At 38.0% G+C, this 10,532-nt stretch overlaps 1 protein-coding gene across 1 annotated transcript; it reads left to right on the top strand.

Moving 5' to 3' along the window:
- The first annotated feature begins 640 nt into the window (after positions 1–640).
- On the top strand, positions 641–7,136 carry PAG1 (20S proteasome alpha subunit G1). The gene is made up of 10 exons (XM_021966495.2): positions 641–834; positions 969–1,008; positions 1,135–1,218; positions 2,195–2,268; positions 3,205–3,291; positions 3,376–3,460; positions 3,591–3,637; positions 4,079–4,144; positions 5,729–5,819; positions 6,789–7,136. The coding sequence occupies exons 1-10, from the start codon at positions 731–733 to the stop codon at positions 6,858–6,860; spliced, it is 750 nt and encodes a 249-aa protein (XP_021822187.1). The 5' UTR covers positions 641–730; the 3' UTR covers positions 6,861–7,136.
- The last annotated feature ends 3,396 nt before the right edge of the window (positions 7,137–10,532 follow it).

Genomic DNA, 10,532 nt, shown 5'->3' with positions numbered 1-10,532 from the left:
TTTTATAAATGGATGAGCCCCGCACGGCTTGTTTATTAAATGGTCAAACTCTAAATGGACAGCACGGCCGTTTGATTTAAAGTGGGTTTTACAATTCTTATTAGGCTTATTTACTGTAGTGCCTTCTGAAACTTGGGTCAAATCTCACTTTACCCCCCCAAAGTTAAAATGACCCACTTTCATCCCTTGACCGAGGTTTGGTAATTCACTTTGCCCCCTGCCGTCAACTCAATTCAAACTCTGTTAAATTTGATGACATGGCAGGGGTGTTTTTTGTAATTTTGTATATAAATAAAAATATAAATAAATAATTTTAATAATTAAAAATATAATTAAATAATTTTAATAATTAAAAATTAAAATAATTTTAAAAAATACCACTGCCACGTCATCAAAGTTAACAGAGTTTTGGATGGAGTTGACAGCAGGGGGTAAAGTGGGTTACCAAACCTCGGTCAAGGGATGAAAGTGGGCCATTTTAAGTTTGGGGGGTAAAGTGAGATTTGACCAAAGTTTCAAGGGGCATTACTGTAATTAAGCCTTCTTATTATTTGAAGAAGGGCCCAAGCCCAAGCCCAATCCGAAACCCAAATCGAAAAATAGTCATCAACATCCCCACTCCTCCTCTGTTTGTTTTTGTCTATTTATTTCTTGAGAGAAAAGCCAGTGTCTCCCTATTTGTAGCTTTCTCAGTCGAGCTCTCAACAACACTCAACCCAAAAGAAGAAAGATGAGCAGCATTGGAACAGGTTACGATCTCTCCGTCACCACATTTTCTCCTGATGGCCGCGTCTTCCAGATCGAGTACGCCGCCAAAGCCGTTGACAACTCCGGGTACCTTTTCCCTCTGAAACCCTACTTTGGTTCCCCGAAAAATGCAGTACTTGTCCAAATTTTTAATCCACATGATTTTCGCTATCTGATTTGGGACTTTGGGGTTTTTTTTAATTGTCCATTAATTGTTGCAGGACTGTAATTGGGATCAAATGTAAGGACGGCGTTGTTATGGTAAACTTTTTTTTCTTTTTCTTTTCTTTCTTTGTAGTTTAATAAATAAATGTTTTTTCAAAATTTCAGCTCTCATCCTCTCTGGTAAACATGGGGTAATTTTTATTTATTTATTTTGAATTTTAGGGTGTTGAAAAGCTTATAGCGTCGAAGATGATGTTGCCAGGTTCCAATAGAAGGATTCATTCTGTTCATCGTCACTCCGGCATGGTATTTACTTGGATTCTCTTACAGTTTTACTGTGAAAAGTGGGCTCTACCCAGTCCTACTAACTGAGCTCAGTAATGGTTCATTTTTCTTTAGGATCTTAATTTATCTACCATTGTTAATCAAGGATGCCAAGATTATGTTGTGGGCATGCTTAGATAGATAATATTTGTCACTTATAATGTCGGGAAATCCATATTCCTCATTGAAAAATACACTTTAGGCATCAACAATATTACTTAGAAGCGAAGTTTTTTATAGAGAAATTACACTATAGCTTGTACTAGGCGAGAAAGGAGTTCACTTTTGCTGTTGGGTTATCTGAAAGTTTGTTGCTCTGGCCTCTAGCTGCTTTTTGAAAAGGAAATGGATGTTTCTCTTGCTGCTTAGAAGTATAAGATGAAATCTTAAACTTATAGCAGTCCTGGTGCTCAGAGAGTCTGACTACTTTTCACAAATCGATACTGTTTTTATTTTTTTGGCCCTAAACAAGAGCTACTAACATTGTGAATGTCTTTGATGTAGCCTCCGTATCTTAAGTCTCTACTCCTATGCTTATCACTAGGATTCTGAAATAAAAGAAAGTAGCATACAGACTGCTGCTTATTTGAAATGCCGCCTGGAATTGAAAAGTCACTAGATATGGTTGGAATCTGCAAGACTGGGCTAGCCTGATTCTTATATCCCTGGGTGCTTCCTTTATGATTTCTTTCGTAGGTTATGGTCAAACTGGTGATATGATATTCTAAGCAGCATGTGGATTTGTATAAACCATTGCTAACTGTAGTTTGATACATCATAGAAAGATATTGAGATATTCATAGACTGTATGATATTTTGTGCCAGCTTTAGATTTTTTGATATCTCATGAGATTTGTCTGATAATTTTGGTGGATCAATTATAACCTATCAATCTTAGCAAGAGAGCTGACTTCTAAATTTAGTTTTTGATGCATTTTATGATGTTATCCAATTACAGGCAGTTGCTGGATTAGCAGCAGATGGAAGGCAAATTGTTGCCAGGACCAAGTCTGAAGCTAACAACTATGAAAGGTGTGCCTTTCTCTTTGAGTTTTACCTATAAAAAAAGTGTTTCTTGTTCTTTGGAACATTTAAACATTCTCTCTCTCTCTCTCTCTCTCTCTCTCTCTCTCTCTCTCTCTCGTGGATTTGTGTTAATATATCCTCCCCTTACTTTCCTTTCCTTTTCTTTATCAATTTTTTGCTCTAGTATAATTTGAATGGACAGGTTTGTTTGGCTGGAATCCTGTATTTAAATATTAACTTGTGATTGGTATAATCAATGGGTAAATAAAAAACTTTTTTTGGTTGGTATACCCATACTTTGGCTTTTCATTTAGTTATATTAGTCAATAGACAGGCTCAAATCCCATGTTCGGATTACACTTGCATGTTATGGATGTGTTTATGCAGTTGTAAATTGTCAACCATTGCCATTGAACATTTTTCATGATAATATCTGAAGTATTTCCCTGTTCTGGTGAATTCTCTCTGTCTCTCTCTCCCTCACCGCATGTTGTAATAATTTAACACTGCTGATACCTTTTGAAAAATGCAAATATGTTGCTGGTCCCCTCACTTTGTGGCTACTATCTATTTCACATTACGCTTGTGTTTTCAGGAGTCGGGACTTGCTTGATGTTTGTTTGATGCCTGTTAATAATAATGGACATGGACAGGTCTTTTTGTTAATATCCTTTTGAATTATCTAGACAATCTGGTTGGTGAACAAGTTTTGAAACTTCTATAGTAATTGTATGCATGCATAATTGTGACTACTCTTTTATTATTTTTTCTTCCCCAGTCTTGGAATGATTACCACTTGCTATGTGATGATTGACTCTTCATTATACATAGATTGACCCTTGAAATTGACCTCTGGAGTCCACTCGAAATTCAAATGGTCTGCGTATCTTTTATCTATTCATGTTTTTACATGTTTATCTCATTTTTATGATTTTTCTGCAGTGTGTATGGTGAACAGATTCCTGTTAAGGAACTTGCCGAACGTGTTGCTAGTTATGTGCATTTGTGTACGCTATATTGGTGGCTCAGGTTTGATGAGAACTCGCAATTCCTTGTTATCATTTTAAAGGTTCTGTTTACACCCTCTTATTATCTATGAAAGTTGTTATGCAGACCTTTTGGATGTGGGATAATCCTTGGAGGTTATGACAGAGATGGGCCACAACTGTACATGGTTGAACCTTCCGGCATTTCTTACGTGAGTTTATTTTTGTATCTTGTTATTTTTCTGCCGTAAGAATTGTATTTATTCCTTTTTTATTTTTTTAGCTTAGTATTTTTTTTGTTGACTTGTTTTGTACTAATACTGCTCTTGGCATTTCTTCTAGAGGTATTTTGGTGCTGCAATTGGAAAGGGCAGGCAGGCTGCTAAGACGTAAGTTGAGAGTTTGTTTTCTAAATTTTTGTGACAAGATATTGCAGCATTATCTTGTTGAGAAATTCCTGATTTATTAATGTGGACTTGAGTATTAGAATTTGCAATATGGCCCATCTTGGTCCCACTGAAAGCTTGTGTACCAAGTACTGCCATTAGGGAAATCCACTCAAATGTATCCACAAAAACTTTGTATCAATTTGGTCCATCTTGGTCCCTCCAAAAACTTGTGTACCAATCAGTCAAACATTAAATCAAAATCCGTCTACCAGACACACGGGCTATGCTAACAAGGATGCTTGAACATGTGTCTTACAATTCGATAAGGGCATTAATGTTAAATTTGTTCTTACTTGAAATTCTTTCCTTTTGTTTATTATATTTTGTTGTGCTGAGAAATTTGAAAGGTGACACTGGTGTATCTATATCATGCAATGGCAGTGAGATTGAAAAGTTGAAGCTTTCGGAATTGACTTGTCGGCAAGGTGTTATTGAAGTAGCCAAGATGTAAGTGGCATCCTCTATGAATTCTTTGTTGGCATGTTGTAATTTGATGATGGTGGCATCTAGGTACAGATTTTTAATATACGTATAGTGTTATTTTGTAACAAGGTCATTAAATAAGGTTTGTTTCTCAACTATTACATGAGATGTGGCCAATAAATATGCAAAGAGGTGTACATTGGGTAAGATGCATGAGCAGGCCCTCATTTAAGGACCTTATTAGTGTATATGTGTGCGTCTAGGTATGCATGTATATCCACATCAAACATGCGACCTTTGTTTTTTGATATAAATAACTCTTTCTTTTTACTTTTCCTAAAAATTCAATGTAAGCTTTTCAAGACAAACAACTTTTCTTTTTACCATTTTATTCTTCAAAATTCAGTGTACCTAACAAGGATGCTTCATATTTGATAATATTGGTTGTCATATCATTATGAACAAGATAGAGGGTCAAAAGCCTTTTTTTTCAGTTGGTGCACTGTTTTATCTACTAATAGGTCTAAACAGTTATGGGCCCATTTCTTTTTCTTTTTATAGTTCTTTGTGGAAAATGAGAGTGGGTATGGGAGATAAATCGAACTGTGCCTTCATAGAGGAATAATTACTGTATAAACTATAATAGACAAGGGAAAACGATATAGTACTAAAGAGTGAACTGGCAGAAATCTAGGCAGTTGCCTTTGTGCATTTTTAGTGTTCATGTAAGAAAAAGATAGAGTTGCAGAGATGAGAACTGGGCAAGGGCCGAATTTCCCTTGGTCTCCCTGCACTGTACCATGAAGATTTTGGATAAGTTTATTTTGCTACCCATATGGCAGATAGTGTTGGGTAAGAGATACATCATAAAAAGGTTACGGCAGGTAATATGTTGGGTAAGAGGTAAATCATACAAGTCTATTGTAAAATTTAATAATTCTGTAACCTTTAGGCCTCTTTCTTAGTTGGGTTTGGGGGTTTTGTAGCCCTTGTTTTTGCAATTCTTGATTGTGGGTTTTGTTGTGGCTCTTGTTTTTGTTTTTGGCTTAGCTATGATCTTCTAGGGTATGCGCTTGTCTCAACTCCTCAAGTAATCCTTTTTATCCCTCAGAAATTTATTTTATCTACCAGAACAAAAATAAATTTTTATTAGCCAGATGCATCTCACTCACTTCACTCGCAGTTGCATCTAGTCGTCAATATTTTGAAATGGATCTTTTGATGTTGTGGCCATCTTACCCACTCCATTTTTAATTTTATTGTTTTCAGCAATAAAATTTGTTTCTTAAAAAAAAAAAGAGAAAAAAGAAGAAGCTGAGATTGTTATAATTATTAGCATTAGCTTGTGTGTCTTTGAGTATGTAGTTATTTTTCTCAGACACTAGATTGTTTCATATGCTTCATGAGTTTGCCATAAGATATATCATGGCATAATGTGCTTGTTCTAAAGAGTGATCTCAATAATAATATTTTTCATGCTACTTTCACCCCCATTCCCGAACAATATTGTAATGGTAGAAGGCATCAAAGCATTTATGTATTTATGCATGTCTCATGATGCTCAATCTGAAATTTCTACTAACTGTAATTTTCAATTATGCCAAACAGCATTTATGGAATCCATGATGAGGCAAAGGACAAGGACTTTGAATTAGAAATGAGCTGGGTCTGTGATGAATCAAACCGTCAGCATCAGAAGGTATCTAAAGTTTGCTTTTGAGTTCAAGAACCTTGCAAAATTCAAACTAATTTCAGATACGGCTTTTATTTTTTCCAATTGCCTCATTTGTTTCTCATACCATCATTTTGTGATTAAAAGTAACATGTCATTAATATGTAAAGTTTATCAGAATTTTAAAAAATATATCTTTCCTTTCCTTTACTATTTCCTTTTAATTGGCTGTTAGGCCACGTTCCATAGCTTTTCTTATTTTCTTAGGGAGGGACCTAGTGGTGAATGGTACATGACCTAGAACCTATATCTCACTTGGAGATGTAGAATGTACATTTCTATAGTAGGCTCACAAATGTATTCTTCCGGAGCCTGAGCAGAAACTCTTTATATGCAGCAATGGTTCCTGACCTGTATGATTAATTTTCCATATTAATTTATTTGAGAAAAACCTTGTCATCGTGTTCTAAGACTGTTAATTTGAATACAATCCTCTTTCAACGGCTGCTATTTGTACTACATTTGCTGACCACCTCTCCCATAGAGGTAGGGGGTCAGTAAATGTGGTACAAAATATTCGTATCTTTTGGAAGGCTTAGCTGTTTCAGTCGCTTCCCCCCTGAAAACCAAGTAATCTAGACTGGTATAGGATTTAGAGATTGTGTTCTTTGATGTGCCATAGTGTTCAGTTGTGCGAGGTTCCTAGCTACAAGTGCCAACTTTAATGATATCTATTATTCATTTTCCACTATGCTTAATATCTTTTTGAACTTCTGCATTTTAAGCCCCACATTGAAATTGATGATTTAACATGGGAGGGAGATTATGATTCTTTTGAACCAATATTTTTCCCTTGCCCCTCCGTTTTCAATTATCGCTACTGCATGGTATTATAATGTTTTCGTCTTCATCTGTGTTTTGTTTGTGTTACCTTGTAGGGTAGTTCCATGTGAAAGCTTGTCTTGCATATTTATAATTTTATTTTTCAATTTTCAGGTTCCAGATGAGCTTCTAGAGGAAGCAAAGGCAGCAGCTAGAGCAGCATTGGAAGAAATGGATGCAGATTAGAAAGCTAATGATAATATGTTATTGTTCTGATGGTTTTATTTCAGTGAGTCCCTGTGCCTACTCAAACAAGTATATCTAGAAAACAAAAAGGGTTAATGGGATAAGATTGATGGATTTTCATTAGCCAATTTGACTGCTGTAGTAGTTTTGTACCTTATGCTGTTCAATTTACCAACATTGTGGTGCGAACTGTATCTGTAGGATGTTTGAGAAACAGAGTTTCACTTACATTATGCACGTTGTCCTTTTACTGCTAATGGTAATTCTGTTATTTCACTTTTGTGAGTTCACTTTTCTTTTGCCGGAGTTTGGCTCGAAAGCAATGTTAGTCACCGGGATTTCAATTTTCTCAATTTCGTCACTGTACTTGTAGTCATTAACAAATTAAGTCATGTCTCTCAATTCTGTCAGTTTAATTGCACGTGCTAAATGCATGCAGGGGCAAAATTATATTTCCACCCTTTAAACAATTAATAAATCCAGAAGTGGATGCAGATAGTGATGATTTCAAGTGGGTAACTGAGATTTTCGAGAGCATTTCTTCCTTCTTTTCTAAATTGGATCTTGGTTTTCAAGATTGGAGCTTTGAGTTCGTGGGTCTGTTAATCTTTGCAAAACTTGAAAGTAGCATAAACTTTTTCGGGCCAAAAAGGGATATTGGTTTTTACAGCGAGACTATGAGCGCAAAACTTATTTGGCAAGTGGGGTCGACAGGGTGAAAGAAAGTGAAGACAAGCATACTGAACATACTGAACCAACTTGGTTGCTGCGTTCATGGCCTTTTAAGTAGGGGTGGGCTCGGTTTGGGTTGGTTTGGTTTTGAGCTTAACCCGAATACCAAATCGTAGCCCTCGATTTGGCTATTTTGGAAATCGAAACCAAACCGTAATCGATGAAAACCGACCGTTTCGGTTAACTGGACTTGGTGGGTTGGTTTGGTTTAGTTTGGGTATTTTGGCTTTCTGAGAGAGAGAGAGAGAGAGAGAGAGAGAGAGAGAGAGAGAGAGAGAGAGAGAGAGAGAGAGAGAGAGAGAGAAGAAATAAAAGGGATGTGAGAGGAGAAGAAGAAAAAAAGAGGGAGAGATGGAGAAGAAGGACAAAAAAAGAGGGAGACGGGGAGAGGGAGCGAAGAAAAATGTAAGGAGAGAAAAAAAATAGAGAGACAGGGACTGATAGAGACAAGACAAATGGAGAGATGGAGAGAGAAGAAAAAGAAAAGATTGAAACTATGTATTATATATATATATATATTTCTTATAATGATATTATATATAATATTTTTTTAATACCATCGGTTTGGTTTGGTTAAACCGTGGTTTTGAATATTGCAAATCGTACACCGAACCATATATTTCAGTTTGGCTTGGGTTCAAACCGATGACAAAAAAAATTGAAAAAAAAACCAAACCAACTCAAACCATTGGTTTAGTTTGAGCGGTTTGATCGGGTTACCGGTTTGAATGCCCAACCCTACTTTTTAAGTATAACAACAATAAGCTATACTTTTTGTCAAAATACAAAATAAATAAAAATTATCAGAGATAGTTTTAGAGCTAGCCAGCCTCACTTGAGAAACGAAAACAAAGAAAACCAAGGAACAAAAATGGAAGTAGCGATGGGATTGATGCGGAGAATGCCTCCCAAGCACACTGAGAGGGCTCTCTCTGCCCTCCTCTCCCTTCTGCCCCAACACTCCTCTGATCTCCTCTCTCAAGTCGATTAGCCTCTTCCGGTGCAGGTGGTGGGTTTGGGTGGTTATAGATGATGGTGGGGTGGTTGGTTGCAGATAAAGGAGAAATGAGAAAGGATTTGGGGATAACAATGGTGGATGGGGGTGGGAGAAATAACTGGGTGGTTGTTTTTTTTTTTTTTTTTTCATTTTATTTATTAATTGTATAAAGAGTGAAAATATAATTTTTCCCTTGCACACATTTAGCACGTGTAATTAAACTTGTGACCTTGTTGATAGGGGAGACCGGTTCTGTTGGATGGGGGTCTCGATTCGAGCTAGGGTCGAAACGTACCCTATGCTGTTGGGTTGACTTGATTTTCCTGGACAACGTGCACACTTCAAGCAACTAGACCATCAGACAAGGGGGAGCTAGTGTGATATCAGTTGAACCACCTCTGATGGCTAAGTTAGTGGTTGGTTTGGAGTAAGGAGAAGGACACAGAGTTTTTGGGTGAGAATAGTTATTACCTTTGTCTCAATGCAGGTGAAGAGTATTTATAAAGGGAGAAGGAAAGATCATATCTCCTTAAATCTAGCAAAGGGGAGATCTTCAGCCATTCCCCATGCTGGTCTCAGAGAGTGGTTACAGGCATCAGTCACTGTGTTGATTATCAAGGACTAAGTAATACGACGACACCTAACTTGGATGTCAGACTCATTAAATGCCCTTTCTCCCATCATACTAGTATTAGGTATGTGAAGTGACTTAGTCTGACAGGGATCTGGTCAGGTCGGTATACTAGTGCTTTTGCCTTTCTGTTCTTATGACGTCATAGTGGACCTAGGGCGGTCAGCTTGGTAGGGTTGGTGCATAAGCACCCCGACCTTGGCCATGTGGCATCCTCTGATAAGCTCGAGTCTAAGACCTATTAACAGTACCTGAGGCGATCAATCTAGTCGGGTCGGTACACTAGCACCTCGACCTTGGCCACGTGGTGTCTTCTGATAGGCTCGGCTATTCGAACTATTAATAGTAGTCCCCCAACTCTCAACTCAAGGAGCTGATCTTGGGTGAGGAGTTGTATGAGTTTTATTTTTAGATGAGCTGAGCCCATTTCATATAAAGTCGACCATAAAAGGGGTCTGGTAGTGTAGCCCCCAAGTTCCCAGCCGAGGAAGTTGCGTTTGAAAAAGATTTGTGGCAGCAAGTTTGAATTTTGGGGTGGTTGAGGCAGTGTGACGTGGCGATGACTGATTAGCTGAACAATCAGCATGTTAAATGCACCTAACGTCAACGACATGCGAAAGGTCGCATCAGTGCAGGCTCCGTCGTTTCAAGTGATGGGCGCTGTCGGGCTGCCATTTGTGGTCATCCTAGCATGGGTAGCCGATAAGTGGACGGTGCGGATGCTTAGTCGTCAATATATAAAAGGGAGGGCAGCCCCCCTTTTGCCATTTTTCTCCGTTGTCTCTATTTTGAAGCTCCAGTCGAAAGAGTTTTTCAAGCGATTTTTGAGTGCGCCGTCATTGCAGAAGGGAATGGGTGGCGTGGCGTTTGACACGGTACTGTTATGAGGGTGTTTGGGTAAGGCCTTCTGCCTTTGCTTTTATGTTTAAAGTGTCATGGTCAGTCTAAGCATGTCAAGTTGGTCAAATATGTCTGATTCACAAAAATACGGCGAATAGCGGATCAGCCTTTGGAGATGATGTGGATGATTTAGACATGGTAAATGAGATGTATGATGCAGCCAAGCAAATGGGCGAGGACATGCCCATCAGTCTCGGTGGGAATTTTGAGTATCGAGGGGCAGGAAGAGAGGTGGGAGGCGAAGATGTAGCGGATGCCGATCAGGTCGAAGGGGATGAAAGGTTTGAAGTCATGATAGTAGTGGCTAGGTCAGGTAGGGTGGAGAAATCAAGCTTGGGTAAGGGCTTAGCTAAGGTAGAGGAAGAGTGGTCGGTTGAAGCAGTATAAGCTAGAGCGCTTGAGGGAAGAATAT

The sequence above is a fragment of the Prunus avium genome, chromosome 7, assembly GCF_965620075.1.
Source record: "Prunus avium chromosome 7, drPruAviu1.hap1.1, whole genome shotgun sequence".
Taxonomy (NCBI): Eukaryota; Viridiplantae; Streptophyta; class Magnoliopsida; order Rosales; family Rosaceae; genus Prunus; species Prunus avium.
This window is presented reverse-complemented; position numbering and strand designations above follow the sequence as displayed.